This window comes from Muntiacus reevesi, chromosome 2, assembly GCF_963930625.1.
Source record: "Muntiacus reevesi chromosome 2, mMunRee1.1, whole genome shotgun sequence".
In the NCBI taxonomy this organism is placed as follows: Eukaryota; Metazoa; Chordata; class Mammalia; order Artiodactyla; family Cervidae; genus Muntiacus; species Muntiacus reevesi.
In genome coordinates, this window is record NC_089250.1 from 22,302,807 (window position 1) to 22,328,162 (window position 25,356).

Below are 25,356 nucleotides of genomic sequence, written 5' to 3' on the forward strand. Positions count from 1 at the left end.
AATTTCTTACTCGGGCGAAGGCGTCGCGCAATGGAGCGAGGGGAAAGGGCTGCGGGGGAGGGGAGAAGCCGGGGCGGGAAAGTGAGCGGAGAGGTGAGGGGACATGGCCGGGCGACTGAGCAGTGCAGGGCCTCCCGGAGTCCCGACTCTGAGCCGAAGAGGCAGGACTGCCCGTGCAGGCCTGCCCGCGCCCCGGCCCAGCGGCCGCAGCTCAGTGGCCGAGCTCTTCACGTTGTGGGCGCTGGAGATGCGCCTTCGCCAGGCAGGCGCCTCGCGCTCCTGCGACCGTAGAATGGGCTCTGCACGAGCCCGGATACCAAGTAGGTACGCCGCTCCCCCCTCCGCCCGGAGATTGGGAGGCCTGGGGCCATCGGCTGGAGGCTTCCCGGAGTCCCCTCCGGCCTCTTGGCGTGACCCTGGACCTTACTGGCTCGTCGAGAGCTGCGCCAGCAGTTCTCTCCGCAGCGGGTTCCCCGGGACACACCCCGTCCCCACCCCCGAGAGCTGGCGGCCAGCTCGGAATGCCAGGCGGCCAGGCGGGCGCCTTGCCAAATTCCGCGTTCCTCTCCAGGAGACGGAGAGTTACGTCCCAGGCTCGGGAAAGCCAGTTAGTTTGGGCTTGAGAGTCACTTGCAAAGCCCCCCAAGGCGCCTGGGACGCCTCTGCAGGTTGAATTCCTGCTCCGTATCACTTCAATTTTAATTAATCTTTTAAAACACCGCTGTCACGTCGCTTGCAGAAAATTAATCAAACCTGAATCCTTGTTGCATAGCAAGAATTTCGATCCGAGTCTTTTAAAAAGGACTTGACTTTGCAAAGTCACGTCTTTTACGGTTCCCTCTTCCCCCCTTTAGCAAGGGAAATATTGCAAAAGTCAAGACATGTTTGGTTCTTTCTGTCTTCAAAATGAAACTTTGCTTATTTTTGATCTTTATTTTCTGTCTTTGAACAAAAAATAGCGAGATAAATTGCCTACCTCTGTTAATTCAAAATATAATTACTTTGAATGATCTTTGTTTAAGAGCCCAGATAAACTAAGATAATCTTAATTTTAGTGTGACACGACCCCCATTTTTCCTTGTGAATAATGAGAATAAAGCAGTCATTAATTAATACCAAGATATCTCCATAGAAGATGGTATCTGTTCTTGCTGAGACTCTGAAACATCAGTTGTATTAGTAATTGATACTGTATAATTGAACATGAAGATAGTCGTCTATTTTTAACCTCAAAGCTCAGAGTTTATTTGGTGATTATTGAGCTCCTAATAATTAATTTTTGTCCCTTCTTGCTGCATAAATAATTCTTATGATTCCCAGCTCCCATGCAACAGAGAGGCTTCCCATTAAAATCTACCCCTCAGTATATAAGATTGTGAACCTATATTGTGCAACAACCCTTTCTAGGTCATCATTTATAACATATTTGGTCTGTCTTTATGTCTTCCTCTTACATTCCCTTACTACTTTACTGTAGTTTATCTGCTAAAAATTGGGAGAATATAACTGTTACATCTTTTACCACAGCTTCATCTATGTTCATCAGTTCTGTTTGATGTATAATACTTAAAACTTCCAATCTTCCACGTTTTTGAGATTTAAGGATAAGTTCCATGGAAGAATCAATGTTTTTGTAAAGTGAAGTTGCTTTAGACTATATTCTCACCTAACAGAGCCCACACTATCTCACACTTTTCTGTGGTTAAAAATAGACTTTGCTCAAACACATTCTGTTTTTCCAACTTAAAAATCAGTTCAGCTCTCAACAATTTCCTGGGTTAAATTTACATTTAACACAACTTTTACGTTAAAAAAGTTCCCCTCCCAGGAAATAGAGAAGCCTTCCAAATAATAATGGAAATTTAGACTCTGCCTTTAAGGTATCTAATTATTTCTCAGCATCAATTTGCTCATGATCCTCGCTTCTTATCCAATAGAGAAGAATTATATATTTTTTCTCTCACAGATGCATAAAAGCTCCCTATACATTTCTTCAGTATGTCTCCCCAAATAAATATAAAATATTTTATACCGCTTAAAATTCTTAGTACCTACCCTCCCAAACACACGTTGCTTAATTGTCAGTACTGTTCCTAAAAGTAATGAAAAGAATATCGGTTTTCCACGTTTATTTCCCCCTTGGAGCAATTAAAACTTTAGGTCAATATATGATGGAGTAATTCTCGCCTCTTGGATTTTATATTTTCCCACTATAATTTAGACTGAAATGGGATTAAAACAGGATCTAGAGTTCTAATCTTGGTTGATGTTTTGGTGTATTCACCGTAATGAGTCCTATTCCCTGGGGTCATGAAGCTCCCAAATGTCAATCAAGCAAACTGATTCAGAAATGCCATTGTTCCACTCCCACGTCACTCGCCTTCCTCTCATTTTATTTAACAATACCGAAGTTCTCTGATCAGTCATTCGGAATATGAGGCATTATCTGGGGAAAATTCACAAAGTGTCTTGATCTTTCTTTGGGAGATACTGTTAAGGGGTTTCCGCAAAGCAGAAAGTGCTTGTTTATATTTCTGTCTTTGGACTGCACTACAGATCGAAAGAACCAATGAATACCGCTTGAAAGAAAATCATACCATAAATCCGTCAAAAATTAATTCGTCCAGTTGAATGTTACGTTTCTATTTTCGTGTTGGGAGCATCCTGGCTTGTCACCGGAAGAGAAGTATGACCGGGTCTGAGTCCAGTTGGTATGCCCCCACTTTCAACCCCGTCTATTTTACCCCATTTAATAACATTAATGTGTTTAGTCTACACTAGTTAACCAAGTATTTGTTTGGGGCGAGAAAGAGCCAACCTTTGCCCTGGGAGCTCTGCGCAGCCCACTCAGACGCATCCCAGAGCCTACGAAACTGGCATTTCCCATCCGCAGCCCTGGGTCATCTGAGCCTGGATCCCAGTTCCGGGACAGTTACCAAAGTCAGAGGTGTTGAGTGTGTTACTGGCTCCGAGCAGCCCAAATTAATGATCAACGTCAGAGAGAGGCTGTGAGCCTTCATCCTGAGTTCTCTGAAGGCTCCCAGTGTGGAGCCCGGCTCCTGCGAGGACTTCCATGGAGGGAGGCAGGCGTGCTGGGACGGTTTCCTGGGAAAAGCCGTCGCTTGCGTCTTTCTCTTAGAGGACTCGGGTGCGGAGACGCTATCCTGCCCTCCTGTAATGGGTTCTTACGCCAGGATTCATCCAAAATCGCGACAACCGCTCTGGCCCTGCCTGCTATACAAGCATTCATACACAAATGCTCGCGTTTGCGGCTCGCATCTCCAAACGCGCCGCCCTCGCGTCCGCAGGTCTCTGCGCCCAGTTAGAGCCGAGGTGACAGGGGAAGGCGGCGGAGATGGGGAAGGGGGTGGAGCGGCTCTCTGGTGGGACATGATCAATCACTTTAAAGCAAAAGGTTCAAAAGTTCCAGCCAACCATCCTTTGGAGGGGAGAGAACCAGCTTCCCGGGGCCTGCTTCTCTGCAGCCAGCGGGTTCCCAGCAGCCGCACGACTCCCTGGGATCTCGGACGCCCCAACAGGAGCCACTGCCCGGGGACCCCCTCTCCTGCCTGGGCGGCCGGCCGGGTTTCTAGGGCCGGCCCGGGCAGCTCGGCTCCCACAGAACCTGCGCTAGCCCGGGACGGACGCGCTCCCCGCCCGCACCACTCGGGGCGCGCGCTTTTCCCTTTCTCAGCAAGCGGGAAAGGCCTGCGCGCCGAGGCGGGCGGAGCGCGGGCGGCCCGGGAGCAGGGCCTCGGCGGAAACCCGAGCTCCCTGCGACCTGCTCGGCGAGAAGGGGCGGGGAAAAGCGCCAGCGAGCTACCCCGGAGGCAGGCCAAGCGAATTCCTTCGAAAAAACCCCTCTCGAAAACAGCAAAACCTTCCAAAAGACGAGGCTCTGCCCCTCCCCCGTCCTGCGGCCTTCCAGCCCGTCGGTCCCCTGGTCAGCAGCCGGCCTGGCCCTCACCTGAGACCTCGCCCGGGGCCTCGCCACGTCTCCTCTCCCCCACCCCCGCTTTTAAGCTCCTTCTCCTCCCTGACCTCTCGGAGGCCTCGGCTAGGGTAGCCAGGGTGCTGCAGAGGAAATGAAATTGTTCTGGAGATTACAGTGGGGCTTTTGGCCAGAAGTTTTCCCCCCTTCTTTTTCTCATGCTTCCATGTGAAGTGCAAACTTGTATTTCCCTTACCAAGAATAGACAAATTTCCTCGCTTATTTGCAGTTTTGCAAAGTTCTACACACAGATCAGTGAACCTTAAGCGCCCTTTTTTCAGACCCACATTGTGGAGGTTTGTCAGGGTCCCTGGGCAGTGAGCGTAATGACAGGTGAATCCAGCAGCCCCAGGGGAAGCCAGACCTAACCCCGAAGACTTACAATAGGCTCCCCAGCCAGCTTAAGCAACAGGTACCTTGGAGCAGGGCAGGTTTTTCAGGACCCCTGAGCTTAGGGCCTGGATGCAGAACCTGCTCCTCAGCAGCTTGGACTGGAGTGTCCCTACCCAGGGGATACCTTCTCTCCAGATCTCCTCTCTTCATACCAGAGCAGAGATCCCTCACACCCAGCCACCTGCCCAGACACAGCCTAGCCTCAAGTCAGCTTCAGCAGGTCCTTATAGCACAAGGCCACTGTGCTTTCTACCTGCCCTTCTTCCTGACTTGACATTGATGATGATGAAGAAGAAGGAAAAGAAATCCAAAATAAAAGAAGGCCAAGAGGGATCATAGCAAAACAGAGATATTCCTGTCTAATCCAAATTGCCCCTAACTCAGTGTTTTCCACATTCAAGAAGAGAAGTAACTGTTTTCAAAAACTCTAGCTTTTCAAAGTAACTTTTTTGAGTGATAGTTTGCTCCTGGTCCTGTATGAACCCAACCCACTCTCCCTAATCTCAAGACGGGAAGAAGCTATGTAGCTTTAGGGAAATAAACAGCTTTATGGGGTTGGCTTGGTCTCCCTGTAGTAGGTCATCATTCTGCAGAGAACCTGGTGGTTTCCAGGTATAGGAGCCCAAGTGCTGAGTTGCACAAGGAACCTCAGCCTTAGCCCAACCATGGTCAGCCTGACTTAGGGGCAAAGGAAATGGGAGACTTAGGGTTCCTACTTCCTTGACTAGTCCCTGGTCAGAAGAGCTTCATACAGAAATACAGCTAGTCCCTAGGACCTTGCTCCAAGTGAGGGTTAGCCATCCTAACTAGGATGGAAGAAGATGACTAGAAGACTGGAAGACTGATGGCAGAGAAGGAAGAGGAGAAGTAGAAGATGGATAGATAGATCGAAAGAAATGTATTTTGTTTTCCCCTGCTCAGGGATTCCAGCCTACTCAGACCTTCCAGTCCATCTTCACTCCGCTTCCAGGGTAAAGTTGAAATCAGCCTCTTGAGGGGGAAAGGGGGGGTGGGAGGGCTTCCCTGGTGGCTTAGTGGCAGAGAATCTGCCTGCCAATGCAGAAGATGTTCAATTCCTGGTCCAGAAAGATCTCACATGCTGCAAAGCAGCTAAGCCCTGTGAGTCATAACTATTGAGCCTGCACTCTAGAGTCCGGGGAGCTACAACTCCTGAGCCCACGTGCCACAACTACTGAAGCTCCCGTGCCCTAGATAGAACCAGTGCTCCGCAACGAGAAGCCAGGACAATGAGAAACCCTCACATCGCAACTAGAGAGTAGCCCACTCTCGCTGCGACCAGAGACAAGTCCACGTAGCAGCAAAGACTCGGTGCAGCCGTAAATAAATAGATCAATAAAAATTAAAAAGTAAAGAGATCAACCTCTGGGTTGGGGGTGGGGGACTTTTCCAATCTCAGACTAGTGTATGAGGGAGGATACAGCGGGTAGGGAAGGGTCTGGCAGAGGGAAGGAGAGGCCTGAGCTGCAGCCACAGCCCCCAGTCGTCACTCTGAGGAACTCATCCTCATTAAAGAAATCCTTTGTATGATGCTGCATTTCTTTCCCAGATTTGTGGCGACCACACTGGAGGAGGAGGCAGGGGCAGCTGTGGCAGCCGCGGCCGCTGCATAGACACCCAGCAGTGCATCCCCAGCAGCAGACTTGGTGTCCCCGTGTGCGGAGCCCAGGCCTTGCCCATTAGGCAGTGACTGGAAACATACCCTCCCCCCCACAAGCAGCCTCCTCAGCGACTACCCCAAATCCCTAAACAGATTCCTGGACTGAGAGAAACACAGTCCATAGCATGAATGTTTAAGAGCTGGATTGGGTAGCAAAAGGAACAGAAAATCCCTTCCCAATTCTGAAGTCACTCACAAAATCATGTGCGGCAGTGGGTATTTGTGCCTGTATATATGACGGGTTGCATACTTTTGGCCCCAGAATGACATTTCAAAAATATTTCTCCCCTACGAAGCCCCAACGGCTGTTCTTAGGTCCTGCTATTGTGAATCAATCCTCTGTAAACCATACTGTGCCTTTCCCCCTGGATTTTAGTGAAAGAACTGTGCAAATGCAACTGCTTCATCCCAGAGTGACTGAAACAAAGACACAGGCAAGGAGCAGCCTTCCCAAAATGTACCCTTCTCTGATTCGGGAGGAAAGCTCCTGGAGGCAGCAGCCCGTAATTGTGGTTGATGGTTAATCCTCCTTAGTACAAAGGCCCATCTTTTCACGAGGCAGAAGCACCATTGACACAGGACTAACCTTTAGAGTTATATCCCAAACTGGGAGTCCAGAGCTTAGACATGGATTGTCTATGCCTCTTCTAACCTGAACAAAAAGGATCTGAAGAAAATCACATTTTTCCCTTCGCAACAAAGCATTCCTAATCACTTCAGCTTGTTGGTGAATTTTTATTCCCGTGTCCACTTGGGATATTGAAATCGATCGCAGCAATATTTAATATATTACACTCCCAGGGTCATCACTCTCCTAAGACCGAATTCTCTCTCCTTCATGCCCTCAACTCAGCCTGATTTCTACCCTCCCACTGCCATCTGTCCAAGTCCTCCTGTTTTTCTGTCCATATAACGCCTTTAATTCTCAGCCCAGCCCCGGCAACTTCACGTTTATTTTGTTTTCTGGTATGGAAAATACTGAAAGCTCTAGGCAGCACTGCACTTAAAAGGGAAAATGAGGAGCTCAGTAGATTGGAGAAAATTAACCTGCCACAAACAACCTCATTAAAGAGCTGCCTACCAAGAGTTAAGAATTAATAGCAAAATGGATGGGAAAAAACCCTTGAGTGAAGAGACCTTAAAACCGCTTTCCCTGAAAGGTGCATAATTTACAAGCCCAACCTAACATTCGGTTTTATTTCCCTTTCCTAGTGACCTGTCCCATAACCTTGTAATCCACTGTGGGGGCGTTTTCTCTTTGGTCCCTTTCTTCTTTTTTTACACACACACCCATAGGTTTGCAAATCCAAGTACTTTCTGATATTTTTGGTTGGAAAATGCACTTAAATTGTTTGGGGCCTTTTAATTTAGAAAGACACTTTAAGAGACTCCTGGAATACCCTTTGGGAATTGTTAGATGATTTGAAGAGTGCCCTTAAAAGAATTGTGTTTGGATAGGAGGGGGTGTGGGGGAATCATGCAGAAAGCAGCTAGAAAAACCAGAGTGAGGACATTGTGTAGATTTAGTGTTCTGATGGAGCTATGGTTTATTTTGCACATGAAGTTCAAATTTAAGTAAAGCCCATGTACGTGGGCTGTAAGTTGCTTTTCTAATGTTTTATTGGGCATTGTATTCTATATTGGCATTTTATATGCATAATCTCATTTCAATGCAGAGCCGCATACTAAATCCTGGGGCAAGCAGATGAGAATGCAGTATGGATATTACACTCAATTTCATTGGCTTCAATAAGACTTTGCACATCGCGATTTCCATTGTAATGGCTTATCTTTGGCTAGAATTTTACACATTGACATGCTATTCCTTTGGCCAGGATCCTGAATGAAGAAACCGTGTCAATGGAACAGCCATAATGATTCCATTCACATTATAGAAGGTAACTGGGATCAATGGTTCTAACTGTATTTATTTTAAAAATTTCCTGTTTTTCTTAATAATCATTTTTGCATTTTTTTTTCCTTTGAAGGAGATCACATTTTAAGTCAACATTGTAGTATATACTACCTAATGTTTCAAAACATGAAGAGATAGGAAATCCACCATCAGGATGCTTCCAATTCCTCTAGAAATGCTTCCATCTTGTCAGAATATTATATGTAGCCCACATGTTAGGTAGGATTGGATCCTATTCAGATAAATCAACTAGAGACTGATACAAAGAACAAGATTTTAGAAGCCCTTGGCACCCTCCCGAAGTCTACATAATGAAGTGTCTTTTCCTCCCATTTAAATTATACGAAATAAGTTCTGTTTTTCTCTTATTCAATAGTAATGTTAAATTACAAACCACAGACCAAAATATATAGTATAATAGGAAATGTTGGTATTTCAGAGAAAGTAGATGTTTCTGAGGTCATTTTACTAAAGAAGATGGCAGGTCTATATAACTAATTCCCTAATTTACTCCTCCCCCCCCCCCCCCCCGCAACTTCTGAATTTACAAAATATACAGATGTAAAAAGATTTTTTTTAAAAAACATAGACAAAATATTTTTATTTCCCTGAAACTGTATGAGCAGCAAAGCAATTGAACAATTCACATGTTAACCAAGCTCTTCTACTTAAATTTTTTCCTTATTTAGGAGGGTGGGAAGTACCATCTCTCTCTGTCTCTCTTTTTCCACCTCTCTTTCTAAACTCAGATGAGAAACATTCTGGTAGCAGTGATATACACCCTTTTAATTTTCAATCATATAAATCTCAGTTTAAGGTTTTCTTTTTTAAAAAAAGCCTTTATTATAACAGATAAAAATAAAATTTGGCTTTCTGAAGACCACTTTGCCACATGATGTATAACACTTGGAACAAAATTAAAATTATCTCTTTGCATTTGCATCTGGCAATGTACTCCATGTCAGAACCATAGCTGTGTTTATGGAGTTGAGCCCTCCTCCACGCTGTTTTTTATAGCCCAACCGGAATAGCTCAACACATGCAGGACAAGAGGCTGGGAATTTCTGGCCCCTCACCCCAGCAAGAAAGCTCAGGGTCACTGCAGGCTCCCAGGCTGCCTCTATCAGCATTGCTTTAAATCCAGATCTTCCTCTCTTTCCACCTCTGGAGAAAGTGTTGCTAACTGTTGGTATTCCCCCCTGAAGCCTTCTCCTGGGTGCGAGGATTAGGTAGGGAGAGAGGAAGAGGACAAGCTGAGAAGGTGGGAGAAGATAAAAAATAGATGATAAAGAAAAAATGAGAAAACTTATTATGGCAATTTCTACCATAGCATGCAGGTTTTTACTTTGAGTGGGTCTAATAGCTAGGTGTTTGAAAGCTTAACCATCCACTAGTTTGCACATTTAGATTCAATGTAGAGGAAGAAAACTAATCTTGCACATTTGCACCACTGACAATCAAGATATTCATTTGAAAAGGAAGGAAAAGGAAATCTAGAGAGAGGCAAGGGAGAATGAATGTAAAATGCGCCTTTATTCCTGGGAGATCCAAGAATTTAGGTCCTTTCCAGTCATTTCAGACTGAAACCCTTGCCTGCTGACAAGCTTCAAGATCTCTTACATATTTGCATCTTGTCTAACTTCTATGGAAGGAGGTGGGCTTCTTCCAAAGCTTGGTGCAGTCTCTCTTCCCAACTGTTTTTCCTTGCCACTGCTCATCACTTATCACAATTATTGTGTTGTTCCCAAAGGTAACTTAAACTGATCTTAAAGAGGGCAAGCACTTAGAATGGAAATTATATCCCAACCCTTCCATGCCCCACATGTGCTTGTCCAACAGCCCAGACTCCAGGAAAACTGAGTTTGTTTGTTTGTTTGTTTGTTTTGATGGCTTGGGGAAGAGCGCAGGCAGCCACTTAGAGGGTTTCCTATCTGTTTCCCTCCTATCCTTCTGAGCACCCTGGTTGGGGAGGGCCTTGCAGACCCATGAGCAGTTGTTCTCTGCGAGGCTGGTGATATTTTAGGGTCTAAGTGTATTGACTGCTAAGCCTCTTCCATCCAAAAGGGTCAAACACAAACATATTGATGGCACTGATTAGATGAATAACTGGATCTTACTGGAGAGCCTCGAGGTTGCCTGTGATTCTCTCTCCACCTCTTCCTGTCTTGCTCCAGTCCTCTCAACTGGGGAAGGATCCAGGCAGCAGGAGCTAAGGAATCAGCAAGACCTGAGCATCTCAGGTACTTGGCCTGCTTCCCCTAAAGATGTTTTTCTTTTTCTTTTTTTTCTTTCAGACTCTGTGGACAAACACACACACATCTGCAGGCAGCAGGCTCTCCTAATTCCATTTTGAAACCTCTCTTCCTCCACCTCTCTGGCCTTAATATCCCCTGTAAGGGCACAATCAGTGCCCTTCCCCCAGTTAGGCACCAGTCTGCCCTGAAACCTTGGATGCAGCCGCAGAAGAATAGAGAGCTCGGCCCTGTGCTGCAGGCTGAACAGCTCGGGGAAGAAGTCGTGGGAGTCAAGTAGTGGCCTAGGACAGGGCTGCTCGCTGACCAGGAAACATTTATTCAGCTGGGCAAAGTGAGCACCCACTCTGGCGATCTTAAGTGCTGCTGTTAGGTCCTAGGTAGAGAAAGAAAAGGAATGGCAGTCAGCAATTCCCGCATGGAAGCCACTGACAGGGGTTTAACTCCATACATTTTGGGACTGTGTTTTTCTAAACAAACTGGAGTGATCTTTAGGGGAAGCCAAAGGCACATGAGGAAAACATCCTGTTTTGAGAAGCAGGAACGGTGGAATCGCAGTTAACTGCTCCCGAGTGCGTTCATCAGGAAAGGGGCTTGGGAGCCCAAGGCTTGAATTTGGTGAATTCGTGCAATTTGGAGTATTCCGACTTAGTATTGATCCCTATACTCAATTTTGAAAACAGCCTCCCTCACAGAAGTGTGGGTTGCGTTATCCCAGTATTTGCACACATCGATTGGACTAAAATAAAATGCATCGTACTCTCCGCAAAGGAGGAAGAGGCAGGGACAGTCACAAGAGGAATAGCAGAAAGTGCATAGTTAATATGGGTTGTACGCGAATCCGCGAAACAAGTGCTTTAAACCCAAGGGGATTTCACGTAATAGCTAATTTGGTGAGAGAGCGAGAGTGCGCAGGGGGCCATCTTAGAAGGGAAGGAAGATAGCTGAATATAGGTTTTTCTGACTGGAATTAACATTTCCTTGTGATTTGCATTTGTTAATGTCCAAGCCCTAACGTACAGTCCACCTAACCCAGGGTTTTCCACCCCCCAGTGCAGGCTCCCGAAGAATTTCCCTTCCCTCCTGCCACACCGTCAGAGCTCAGAGGCTGCGGGGGAGCCTGCTGCTGCTTTTCCCTCCGACCCACTGGGTCTTAAGTCCTGGAAGGGCGGCGGGGCCGAGCCCAGGGAGGCGCTCTCCAGGCCCGCAAGGTCCGGCGGGGTCCTGGGATCCAAGCGAATCAGATGAACCCAGCGCCTGCCTGGTTTGGCCCATACCCTTCCGGGGTCCCAAATGGCTGGAGATGGGAAAAGGAGATAGGAATATCTTAGATTAAAGAAGAAATCCTTTATTTCCCTTGTTTAAACACACACGCACACCCAAAAACGGTTCCTCTTATTTCTCCTGTCTTCTGGGTCCATTTCAGGTTCCTAGTGGGGGGGTGGGGGGGAGGAGAGAGAGACCGCGCGTGAGAAAGAAAGGGAGAAAGAGGAAGAGAGAAGGGAGAAAGCAAGCTTTAAACAAAAGACGACGAGGTGCTGGGTCTGGAGCCCTCCTTCGGGGACCGCTCGGTCTGGAGCCTCTCCGGTCCCCCGGCCCTGCATTTTTGGGCTTTCGGCAGGCGTGGCCGGACCGGCCGGAGCCCGCGCTCGACGGGGCCGGAGAACTGAGACAAAGCCCCAGATCCAATCCACCACGACCCGCCCCCCGCCCCAGCCCCAGCCCCAGCCGCAGCCGCAGCCGCAGCCAGGGCGGCTGAAGCCCGCGCCCGGGGCCGGCGGCCTGCGGTCCAGGCTGTGACCGGAGAGGGGCGCCGAGTCCCCTGCGCCCGCCCGCGGCCTCGCCGCCTGGCCTGCCCGGTTCTCCTCGCAGCACCCAGCGAGCTGCTCTCGGCGGGCCTGCGAGTTCAAAACACGCCTTCTCATTTCCGAAAGCCCGGAGCCCCTCGCCACGGCCTTCCCCGGCCGGCGGCGTCTCCAGGGGTCGCCGCGGCGCTCCTGGCCGGCGTCCGCTTCCGCGCTGGGCCTCGGAGGCCAAGCGGCCATTTACTGCCCTCTGATTGCGCCAGGGCCAGGTTAGCTCATAAAGTCTTTCACACTCAACAATGGGGATTTTCTCAACAATTAACAAGAAACAACATAATAAAGCCATTTACAAAGACCTTGCTATTTACTATAAATTAGGCACTCTTTAAGAGACCAGTGCGTAATTTCACACACTTTACAACTGGGGCTGCATTTTAAACACCCGAGAAAACAAGCTTGTTGCACTTTCCTGTGACCTGTCTGTGGTGCACTCTGCTTCCCCTCTTCCTCTCCGAGCAGCTTTGTTGGCGTTAAGCACTCAAGCCTCCCCACCCAGCCCAGAGTGGTTTTCCAGGTCACTGTCTCACGTTTCCCGGTCATCATTCCACTTTCAGACGCACCCAGCGGTTCCAAGGGACGGGAACCACGGCGCCAAAGGAAGCAGGCCTGGCCCGGCGCGTTTCCCCGACTTGGGGGGTTCCGCCCGGCCTCGCCCGCGCCCTGCCAGACTCCGGGCCTGGGCTCTTGGGCCACTTCCTAGGGGGCGTTCGCAGCCCCGCCGGCCGGCCCAGTGTGAAGCCCCATCCCTTCGCCACTTGAGTTCCGCACACGCATTTGGAAGGCCTTGGCCAGCCCTCCGCCAAAGGCGACAAACTGGGCCCCTTTTGCCTGGGGAAGAGAGCTGAGGCCTGGGCGAGGAGGTGAGAAAGAGGCAGGCGGCGTGTGCGTGCGCGGGGGTGGCAGATAACTCCAGGCCACACAAAAGGAGAGCCCAGAGGCGGTTCAGCCCCCAGGAGCCGACCACGGGGAGGGGGGCCAAGCCGGCTGCGCGCCCCGGCTTCCCTGCCCTGCCCCGGGTGGGCCCGGCCACGACGTCGCCTGGCCGCAAGGCCCGTAGGAGACCCGCTGGGGGTCGCGCGCTGAGGGGTGCGGGCCCTTCCGTCCCGGGAGCCGGTTGGTTCATTCGGAGGAGAGCAAGATCTGGGCGGGAAGAAAAAGTCACAAAGAAATTTGTTTGCCACTGTGCAAAATGGCGGCATTTGCACATCTTTCTGGTGGCGGCAGTGGCCCAGGCCAGAGAGCCGGGAGCTGCCCTGGGTCAGCGCGGTGGCTGCAGCAGGCGGGGGAGAAAGGGACCTCTCGGCCCCCTCGGCCCCCGGGCAGGCCCTTGGCCCGCTCGGTCGTCCCCGGCCTTCCCCCCCAGCCCGCCAGTCCCCAACCCCGCGCCAGCAGCCCCTAGACGCTGACCCCTGTTTACAAACACAGCCTGGGGGCGGGGTGGGGCATCCGGAACGCGGGCTGCCGTTGTGGGGGAGGCGGCCCGCTCCCGAGGACGCCACCAGCAGAGAGGGACGAGGAGTTGGTGCGAGAGAGCGGGCCCGGCAGCTGGAAAGGACTGAACGCCTTGTTTTTGAAACTGTCAATTCCCTCAACCCCTATTGTGAGGGCTTCATGCAAAACATCTCAGGCCTTTTAAAGTAGGAGCTTGTGAGGCCGCCACAGTTTGAAAAGGAGCGAGAGAGGAGCGGGGGCCTAGGGCATGGGCAAAGAATGATAGCTGGGCCCCCCTCCTTCCCCCCCACCCCCAGCAAAAGAGGGCCTGCCAAACAGGTAAAATGCAGCCCAGCCCCCCCCCCCGCCCCCCCGATCTGCCCTGCGTCCCCACCCCCGGGGCTAGTTTGCAAAATGCCCTCTGGCCTAGGGAGCAAACCAAAACCAAAGCTAGCATTAAAAATAGCGCTTCCTTCCAGGGAAGGGGAAAATGGTGTGGAAGGCCAGGGTGAACCGGAGGACTCCCTAAGGTGGACGCCCTGTTTCTCCTTTCCGCTTTCCTGAGGTTTCCTGAGGTTAGTTGATGGGGGAGCTTTTATATCCCCCGCCCCCCAGGCCAGTGTGGCTCTAGGAGCTCCCTTTTTCACAGTTCTTTTTCTTTTTTTTTCCAGCAGGAAGTATTTTCAAGGTGAAGCAAAACTCACCACGTTTTCTGTCTTTTGTAGATGCTAATGCTTTATTATTATTATTATTGATAGTTGTGTTTTGTTTTTGTTTTACCATAGAGGATTTTTTGTTTTCTTTGAAAGAAACAAAAAATGCTTTTGAGGAATTAGTCTACATCTCTCCCTGCATGCACACAAAACTAGCATTCACATATCAGCAGAAACTTCCAATTTTTGTGCCTGAAACTTTGAGGAGTTTCTAGACCATTGAAAGTCACCCAGACATGGATAAGATAAAAATCCACACACCAGCCCATCTAGTTTATGTTATTGCTGTTTAGTGGTGGCCCCTTGTTGTTGATTTTAAAATAAACAACCATTATTGAGATTACTTCACTGTAATCAAGTAAGCCAGTACAAAAGAATACCCACTTTAAAAAGTAAATAGTTGAGAAAGAGCAAACTGCATTTGCTAAAAAGGCAGATAACCTGACTGTGGAAGACAAGAGTACACACATCTCTTAAAAAAATAATTAAATCTTCATTTCACAGTCTTATCAGGAAACTACTTTTACAGGAGACCAAAAATAACTCGTTTCCACAAAAAAGTCAGAAAAAGAGCCCTTTCCTTCATTTTTATTCTTATGCCTGTAAGTGTTGAGTCTTAGACACATGAATCAGTGACCCTGGAACCATATAGTGCTTAAAAAAAAAAAAAAAAAACTCTCACCTGAAAACATTTAAATGTAAAAAATGCATTCTATCAATGGAGATAACTTTTGTTTTTCTATAAGTCTTAGATTTTTGAACAAATAGGACATTTATAGCATTTTAGAAAATCTAGATCTTGTCATCAATCATAAACCAACCAAAATGAAATAAACTCTACTAGGAATACAGCAGAATAGGAAAACAGCTAAGAGACTCCTTAAAATGGAAGAAATACTTTGCATTTACAAGTTACTGAATACTATTTGGTACACTTTCCTAACAGAAGCCCCAACTGAGGTTTTGCTGTGATTGGCTAGTTTGTGGTGGTACTGTGGGGAGAAATTTGTGTGGACTATTCCATTTCTTCCTTTTTGATAGTATCACTCTGGAATGCCTCGGCCTCCCTGCTGCTCATTCTCCAGTTCCTATAAACTGAAACTATTGATTCTCTGAGGGCTGGAGACCAAGTGTCAAAGCTGGAGGCCGATATTTTATGTCAGAGATTCCATAGGGTATATTTGTTTTAAATTGTGCTTATTGTGCTTATTCCATCTTGCAGTCCTCCCACACCCAAGATCTATAGTCTTCAAATATACTTTCAATTTATAATTTAGGCACAATGATTCCACAGCCAATAAGAAAAGTACTAGTCTAAATGTAGTAGTCATACTTGAAACTTTCTTGACTTAGCAGTAATTAAAGAGTAGAAATTATAGACCTCCAGTGTGTGTGTGTCACACTTTTTACAGATTGATTTTAAAGGACAACTGACTGCACCCAAATTCTGTACTGCCTTCCAAAGAGGCAAGAACTGACTGAGAAGCCAATGGCTCAGCTTTCTGGGGCTTTAGCTGCAACTTGTACTGGTCTTTGAAAAATTATACATAAACATGATTTCAAGGATAACATCCCCCAATTTTTACTTTGACCATATCTATCATCCCAATAAAAAAAAAAAAAAAAAGATCCAGTGAACCTACATCTGGCAACATTCAAGAAGGAAAGGAAGGGAGGCAGTTCAAAGCATCTGTTTACTCCATCCAAATGTATTTGGATGCAGGTACTCTCAGCCTATGTCCTTTACAATAAAGAGTAAAACCACAGAGCATATACAGCAATTAGGGCTGAGACCATCCAGATCTATCTGAAACATTTATAGACAAAAGGAAAATTTCAAAGGGAGTAGGAATTAAAAGGTTGGGGAGGGGGGGAAGACTGAATTTCCATGAGAAATAGTGACTTAAATTCACACAGTAAACATTTCATTGATGTTTTGTTTCATTCTGTGATTTATGGTCTATAGATGCAACTTCTTAGGTTTAAGATGGCAAAGATCTGAGATCTATAATTTGTCAGACTAGGGGAGGTGGACCCAAAATTATTAGATTTCATTTTTATCAAAATAGCAAGTGATCTCTGCATCACTTTCTTCAACCTGAAACTTTTTGCACTTGATTTGTAATAAGTTTGTGAAGTTTTGTTGTTATTTAAGAAGAAACCCACCAGTGGTCTGCACAGAACCTGACTGGCCTCATCACATGGTATTACAACAAAACACTACACCCAATAAATGCATTTCTTTCAGGCAAAAACATTACAAGTGAAAATGTCAACAAAGCCATTCATTCCTGTTAACTGTTCTTCAATCTGGAATAAGTAGAAATGTATGGAACCAGGAATTTTAAACAGTGTTTTTAATTGAAAATAAAGCTAAAGCATGCTTTTCAACAGTGCAAATTTCCATAATTTTGATTTACTGCTTCCATCATCACAACATAGTACACCAGCATGGCCCTTACCAAGGGCTAGACCCTAACCATTTGCATGTTGAACTACTTTGATTTTAAGTGCAAATATAGATAGTCACCTCTGATTGTCACTTGCAGTAGAAACTCTCCTGCTCTATACACAGGATGGTCTGAAAACAGAAGTTTAGAGAGATGCAGAGAAAGTAAAAGGTAATAAAATCCAAGTGCCTGAGTTCTGGTACCAAAAAGCCCTGAAATAACTGTTATTTTTCATTTGGGGTATTCTAACAATTCTGACCCATTTTCCTTTTCTTGGTTGCTTTTTTTACTGCTGTCACTATAAAGAGTCAGACCATAAAATATCCTGCTATTATGAGAAATATTTTAATTGTTTTGCAAGTTTGAGGAGTCATGTTCAGACCACAAGATAAGCAGGATAATAGTAAGAGTCACCTAATTTAAAATTATGGGTGAGGACACAAAAAGGACTTTCCCAATTGCAAGGAGTGGCATAAAAGTAAAATTACACCCTTTACAAAAAAAAAAAAAGAAGAAAAAAGACAATGCTATATTTACTTTACTCAATATATGTGAAGCAGCTGTTACCAGCATTCATTCAGGACTCCCCAATATTTCCAATCAAAAAAAAAAAAAAAAGTGCAACTACTCTTGGAGAGGAAATGAGGGGAGAAAAAGAAAAAGATACCCCACAAGAAACTTCTTGCTACCTCACTGTGTAACCATGTAACCAACCTAACAAACTTTCACTGAATTAACAGTTACACTTTCAGGTCTGAAATCTAGTGCATAAACTTAATGGCTCATTGTAATATTTATTATTCAACCTTTTGACATTTATTTGTAGCAGTTGAATTGAGGTACCGGGTGCATTATTAGCATTGAAACAGTAAAGTGTTCCAGCTCTACCGTAATAACTGAGTTTACTTGAGTCTTTAGCCTGAAGTATAGTCTGTGGAATGTAAACCAACCCTTCTCCCACCCCTCCCCCACCCTACTCCAAAAAAAAAAAAAAAAAACCCGCAATGGAAAAAAAAAGTAATCCGATTTCTGTCTTCAAAATGCGATAAACCAGGACTCCAAAAGAGGTGTAACACATTAATGGACTTGTACAAACCATCCTGTGCCGTTTACAACAAAAGGAAGGTATGGTTCAAGAAAATATCTTCCAAAAACTCTTTTATGAATTAAATTTCCTGAATTTGTGACTAGGTGGAAGAGGTATTGCAGAACCGCCCAGCTGCCATTTCCATATAGGATGGGCCTTGTGAGGAGGTTGGGAATCCTTAGTGGTGTTTAAGGAATACGCCGGCCACAAATCCCCATCCTTCCCAATAATGAGTGATGGTGGACAAGGAAAATTTGCCATGAAATTAAATGGCCTTTTCACTGCTGATGCTACATTGCTGGCTACCTTTTTGCGTCTGTTTATAACTGTAAAATCATCCAGTGTTCCTTCATGTGTCTCAGTTTTACCTGTAGGACGAGGACTTCTAGCTGATTTCAGATTTGGTTTGACTGGAGGTGTCTGAAGTACAGGTCGCTTTCCCAGTACTAGTGTCCGGTAATTTTTTCTCACCCTGGCACCAAATTTATATTCCCCATCCTCAGGTTTTGGAGAACCTAAAGTGCATGAAAGGCCCTGACTCTGAGCCAGTGGATTTAAGGAAGGAGTTTCTTTTTCAGGGCATGCAAAACCTTCCTTGGCTGTAGTTAACAAGGCGTCCTCCTCTTTACTTTCAGTCACACTGTAAAACTCACCCTTTGTATCATTGCACTCGCACTTTAGCTTATTTGTAATAAGGTCAGGTTCATATTCTTCATTAGCACTACTGTCTTCTACTTTGATTTTAATATTGTGCAGAAACGGCAATGTCCTGTCGCCCGTGTCAGTACAGGGATTCTCGGCTTTAGTTGTTGCTGCTACTGCTGCTGTATCCACCTCGGGATAAGTTGGCGAAGAAGAGGGCAAATCCGTAGCAAATTCAGTACAATGAGGGATTTTGGAATCTTTTTCTGAATTTGCTGCTGCTCCGGAAGAATCATTATTTAAGAACCTAGCAGCTATTGTGTTGTTATCTGCACAGTGTGTAGTAGGAGTTGCTTGTAGGCATTTCCTAGACTCTCGGAGTATTCTTTGTTGTGGAAATGCATTGTTTGTCTTTGGGCTAGGTGAAGAGGCCCCCTCCGCCAGGCAGTTAATTGTCAGGTCAGTTCTCTTTACAATACTGGAAATTTCAGATTGTGGGAATGTAATCTCAGATACCCTATCGTTCCTTATCTCTGTGAAACAACTCCCCAGGCTGGCCGGGCAGTACACCGGAGACGCTTTGGGGGCCCAGCTTTGCAGATTCCACTCCTCGGGCGACTCCGCTTTGACACTACTCTTGAGGTCGGGAAGTCTGCCGGCATCCTCGAAAGCAGCGGGTTTGGTTGCAGCGGCGGCGGAGGCCAGATGGTACAAGAAGTTGGCCTGCGCCTGCACGCTGGGAGGCTTGCAGAAGCTGGTGCGCCTGAAACGGATGCTCTGCACTGACACTTGGCTGGAGCCGGAGCTAGAGTCCGACTCGGTGGACGAGTCCTCCTCCTCCTCCTCCGAGCTGACTTCACTGGAATCCGAGGCCCCACTGCCCCCCTCCTCCTCTTCCTCCTCCTCTTCCTCCTCCTCCTCCTCTCCCTCCTCCTCCTCTTCCTCCGAGGACACGGAGTTGCTGGAGCTGGACACACTGGAGCCAAAATCCGAGTCGTTGGCGGCATGGTCCGAATAGGAGCTGGACTCGGAGTCGCTGCTGCAGCTCTCGGGAAAGCTGCCCAGATGGGGCTGCGGCCGGCGGTGATGAGGGGGGTGGTGACTCGGCTGCGGCAGCTGGGCCCGGTGGTGGTGGTGATGGTGATGATGGTGGTGGTGATGGTGGTGGTGGTGGTGGGGCGGCGGGCAGAAGCCGCTCACCAGATGAAACCTTTCCAGGCACGTGGCCCCCGCGGCCGCTGCCGCCGCCGCCGCCGCTGCCGCCGCCGCCGCCGCCGCCGCCTTGGCTTTGTAGGACCTGGGCAGCAGCAACAGACGGCGGGCGCCGGCGTGCGGCGCGAGAAGGCAGTCCTTGGCGCCCCCGCGCTTGCGCTTGCAGCGGTAGGTCAGGCTCACCGGGCCCCCGGCGCCCGCCGCCGCCGCCGCCGCCGCCTTGGGCTGGGGCCCGGCCGCCGACGCCTGGTAGTAGGCGGCGGCGGCGGCGGCAGCGGCGGCGGCGGCGGCGGCAGCGGCGGCGGCGGCGGCCGGGTGCTTGCTGCACAGCAGGCTCCGAAAATAAGCAGGGTCCGAGTGGAAAGCGACGTAGTTTCCCTGGAGCGGGGCAGTTTCATAGTTTAGAGGGGGTTTGCAAGGCGAGCGCACGAGTTCCGGGTAGTGCGAGCCCGGGTATTTGCTAAAAATCTGAGGTAGATGGGCGGCTGGGCGCGCGGCGGCGGCGGCGGCGGCGCCCGGGCGCGGGGACTGCGCGCTGATTGGCAGGGGCCGCGCGGCTCCGCTCAGGCCCCGCCAAAGTTGGTGCTTGTCCTTCCAGAAAGCCGGGCGGGGGCCGGCGGCGGCGGCGGCGGCGGCGGCGCGCCCTGGCGGCGGCGCCTTTGTGGCCAGGGCCCGGCCGACCCTCCTGCGCTTGGTCTTGAGGACGCGCTCAGTTTTGCAGGAGGTGTAGAGCGCTTCCACGTCTTCCCGGGAGATGAGCGTGCATTTGGCGGCGTGGAAGGCGATGCTGTTGATTGCCTTGAGTTTCCGCAACTCCTCCAGATCGCAGTGGTGCTTTTTCACTTTCAGATGATCCATGCGCTTGTGCACGGTCGTCCTCGGGATGTTTTTCAGCAGATCCGTGAAGACTTGGGAGAGGGCAAACATTTGCTTTCCTTTAATGATGAGGTAGCCGAGCCTCACGCCATCCACCTCTTCAAAACCTGACTTCAGGTCTCCCATGTCGGGCACTAAACGATCCCCACCATTTGCAGTAAATATATACGTGACGCATACATACACATGTATGTATGTTAATCCTCCACCAGATGCTGCGTGTGTCTCAAGGCATCCTGCTAATAAAATAACAAAGACTGTTATTCCCGGCGAAGGGAGTGCCAAACTCGAGGCGAAATTATTGGGGAAAAGAAAAAAAAAAAAAAAAAACTATGAAATTACACTGACTTGATTCTTGCTTTTTTTTTGGTTTTCGTTTTTTTAAAAAAGAGGGAAAAAACCATCCGGTTTCTGCTCTGCCAGTGTGTTGGTCTAAGTCCCCGCTGCAGATCAGTACCTGGGCCCCTCTATTCCTTCCTTCTCCATTGGAGCACTATGATAATGGAATGTGAAGGAGAAAGAGAAAAGACATGCAGCTGCTATTCCCGCCGCTGCTTTAGCTACAAATAAAATGACAGAGTGAAGTGAGCTCGTCCGGAGACACCTTCATCAATTAATTCCCCTAAAGCCAGCGCTGATTGGACACTCCTGACAGGTGATGCAATAAAAATTGATATTCCACCCCTTCCCCCCAAAATCTCCCACTAATTAGCATACCCTTATACTGCCACCTCCCCTCCCAAAGTAAATAATACAGTCGGTATATAAATCTTTCCATTAAACTATCGGAGCTCAGAAACAGCCTGACTCACAGACTTCATCAGAAGCAGTGTGTGTACGCTTAAAAAAAAAAAAAAAAAAAAAAAAGCCTTGTATATTCGCCTTTAAAGGAATATTGCCTATTTTTTGCTTTATTTGCATTTTACCGCTATAGCTATTATCATTTCAAAGAAAAGCATTTTTAAAACATTATCAAGCCTAAATAGATATATCCCACCCCCTTTTTCCTTTGGAAAATGGAGCTTAAGCGAAACGTGCAGAACAGCCTGGTATTTCCCTTATGGGAGTGGGGAAGGAGCCCGGCTGGGAGCTCCAAAGTTAAATCCGCGCGGTGAACCATCCCAGTACAGACTTACGTTTTGAATTTCTCTCGATTTTCCTTGTTCCCCGCCCCCCCCAACTAAAATGCCTTTTTACAACCAGAAACAAAGTTATTTGACCAGTGAAGCAGTTCAAGGCTCCAGCTCCGAAACACTGTAACAATTCAACTGAATTTTGGTTCTCTGCTGGGGGGTGGAGTGGGGAGGAGGTAGTTTCACGTCAGACCCATAACAAAGCATAGATAAGCCAGAAATGTGTACACTTTTCACAATTAAGCAGGCTGGATTGGAGGCAGGATGGTCCTAGAGTCCCCAGCACAGCCTTAGCCAGGGTCCTGTTCACAACAGGTCAGAATTCCATGGAGCAGATTGCTTCTGTAGCAAAGAAAAGAAAAGGTAAACAGCCCAAGGTGCTTCCAGAGGTTTTACGTAATAACGATGAAAAGAAAGTGCTGATGTCTGATGCAGACTATTTCAGTGGTCTGTGATGCTTTTGGTTGGTAGTTTAAATGAATCTTCCACAACTCCCATTTTTTTCCATGAAAGCCAAGCATCTGCTTTTTAAAAAAAATCACTTTGGATGAATATCAATATTGTTTAACCTCTTCTTAGTCAAATTAAAGCATATTTTGGTGTCATTTTCAAGGATATCCAAAATATTGCCAAATGAGAGCAAAGGTCTTCCCAGTCGCATCACCACGATCCCAAGGCAGTTTGTTGGCTGCTTTGCAAAATTCGGCAAAATCTTCTTAACTGTTCGGTGTTTGGAACTACAGCATGAATGCAGCCCAGGCATTTATATGTTTCCTTGTTCTTCCAAAAATAGACACATCCGTGTGGTTAAAAGAATAAACGGATATTTCAGAGCCTGCAAGAAAAAAAATTGCACAGTAATTTCTTCCTTCATATTCAAAAGTTCCAGCTTCCCCTGCTCTGGTCTGACTACCACAAGCAGGTATGGCTCAAAGAGAGAGGGAGAGAGAGAGAGAGAGAGGGAGAGATTAAAAACCGAAGAGTCAGACACACAAAAAGGTAGTTTGCATGAAATCTCCACCATAGTTCCCCACCCCCACCCTCATCTTTCTTGTAATTTCCCAGGAATTTTGAAGAGAATTGGGAATTTCAAGAAGTGCATCCGGAAATTAAGGAAGTCTATTTAAGAGAGTCTGTAACTCAGAGGTTGGGATTTGAAAAGTCAGCCCTGGACTACTGTTGCACTCAGCACAGATGTAATCGCCGCTCTTCAACTTAATCAATGTGTGTACAAACCGCGATGTCTAGTTCTTGCCTTTGAAATCTAAGGCTAGCATTTCCATCCAAGAAATCAGAGCTACAGCAAATTACATTTTTGTCCCTTGAATGAGAGAAGGATCATTGAATGGATCTCGTGATATTTCAGGCTTTAAACGTAACCGAGAGGCAGCAATGAACAATGCCTCGTCACAGCTAATACCATCCACCGAGTTGGCTTTCTTTTGCATCTGGATCTATCACACCGCGTATTTCTCTTTCACTTTCTCAGGAGGCAAAATGCAAGAGGTTTAAGCAGAAAGCAAAGTTTCCAGGAAAAGCAGATGCTGGTGTTTGTTTTTTAAAGTAGAATGAGCAGAGTCTTTCTATTGCCAGCGACAATAATGTCGTTTTAAAATTTCTCCTGATGCACTTATATACTGCCAGTCCTCTTCCTCTCACCCAACCCCGTTCAATTCCCCTCCCCCAGCTTTAAGATATCCACCAAAGAGTCAAACAGCCAAGAAATAGTAAATTCAGAAAAAACCTTTGAGAACACATTACAAAAGGTTGGCTGGAGCGTCCTATTTTTTTTTTTTTTTTTAATTTGGCCAGGTAGTACTAGTTGTTCTCGATTCCTATTGAGATTTTCACACACACACACACACACACACACACACACACACACACACAAACTCACAGTCCTATTCCTCCTGCACAAGGCTATGTGATTTAGTAACCATTTCAAAATCACCTTTTCCTCTCCTTCCTCCTCTTTCACCTTTAAAATACTGGCAATATGGGTGGTTTTTAAAACTAGCAGAATAGTATTTTTTTAAACTAAAGTTACAGTCTGTTGGGTCAAATGAAGAAAAATAAAGGCCAAGGGATTTGGGAACTGGGTCTATATATACAATTTATGTGAGTATCTTTGTGCACTCAGATACCTTCACATTTATACATTTTTAATACTCCTATTACACACCTTTCTTCTTGTCTAATACATTCTTTTGTTCCTTTAACTTCCCTATCAGTGTGTGTGTGTGTGTGTGTGTTAAGGCGTGAGCATGCACATTCTTGCGTGCACATGCACACACACACACACAGAATGTGACAGACAGCTTTCTTGTGGCCATCAGCACACGTTGCATATCCGGGGTCTTCTCCAGGCACATTGGGGGTCGATCCCGATAAAAAGATCTAGCTGAGGCCCCTGAGCGCTCACACATGAAAGGCAGGGGACTTTAAGATGGATTTGCATGCACACAGGGGATTTCGATCAATAGCTACCAACATTTATGGCTTAGATTATTAATGTGAAAGCTGGCCAAAAGAATGGGGATGAAAAATTAAAGGTGTCTGTTATCAATTATGCTTAAAGTTATGCAATAATTTACTTACTTTGCCTGGATGTGCAGATCCAGATGTATAAAGTACTATTCTTCAAAAGCCAGGGGGTTTCTTTGATAAATATGTTGACCATGTCAGCCGCCTCTACAATCAAAGATGAACCCCATTCAGATGATGGACTGTATTCAAATTCTTTTTTTTTAAAAAAAGATATATCAACTTCTATGTTTCTGAAGCACATATACATATGTGGGGTGGATATGCCCAAATTAACATTTATGTGGATATTCATCTCCAAGGGTCCAGGGAATTGCTTAACTGAGAATTTAGGCATATATAAGATATGCACTGAGTTTGTTAATTAAATGCAATTATTTACTCAGGGAGGAATGCATAATCTACACACTATCATAAAAAGTATTTTAGCTTTGAAAACAAAGCTGTTTGCTAGAGGAAAATCCGCTGTGGCAAATACAGATAGAAATATATTAATGTCCACTTACTTCTGCATTTGTTGTAAAAAATCAGCACTTTCAGTTTTTAAAGTGATGGGCTATGAAGATATGAACATATTTGTCTTTACTTATCCTGTGTGAATGTGCTAAATTTATCTTCAAAGGTTCTATTTTGATTTATTTTCACCGTATTTTATGTTTAAATACCATTGCAATTTGGTCTGACCTCTTTCCTATGCAGCGAAGTAATGCACACGGCATTTACAGTCTTTTAAATGGTTAGCTGGGAAATGCAATAGCAATTTGCAGATGTAGTTTACTAATGGGGAAAGTTCTTTTGAAAACCTGAAGGAAAACCTAAGAGTACTTTTGCATTTCTACACTACAATGTCATATAATTAAAGTATTGAAGAGCATTAAAATAATCCTTTCCCTTCCCAGCCTTCACTCATACATACATAATTTAAATGAGGACAAACCCCCCACCCCCACCCCACCCCATCACCTAACTCTTCACCATATACATTTGTTTTAGTGATTGCTGGCACATTTTGTTCAAAGTGAACTCAGACAGAAAAGACTAGGGAACATCACAAAGGCCTCCACAATGTAAGTACACTGGTTAGAAGAATAAAAGAAATCCCTTGTACTGTTAGCCAAAAGTAACTATAATAAAACATAACAAAGTCTAAAATAATAATAAAGACTCATATGGC

At 46.6% G+C, this 25,356-nt stretch overlaps 1 protein-coding gene across 1 annotated transcript; it reads right to left on the bottom strand.

Annotated features, from left to right (window-relative positions):
* Positions 1–17,724: 17,724 nt before the first annotated feature.
* SKIDA1 (SKI/DACH domain containing 1) lies at positions 17,725–20,631 on the bottom strand. Its single transcript, XM_065919556.1, has one exon. It carries the CDS (start codon positions 20,629–20,631, stop codon positions 17,848–17,850), a length of 2,784 nt encoding a protein of 927 aa, XP_065775628.1. The 3' UTR covers positions 17,725–17,847.
* Positions 20,632–25,356: the final 4,725 nt, after the last annotated feature.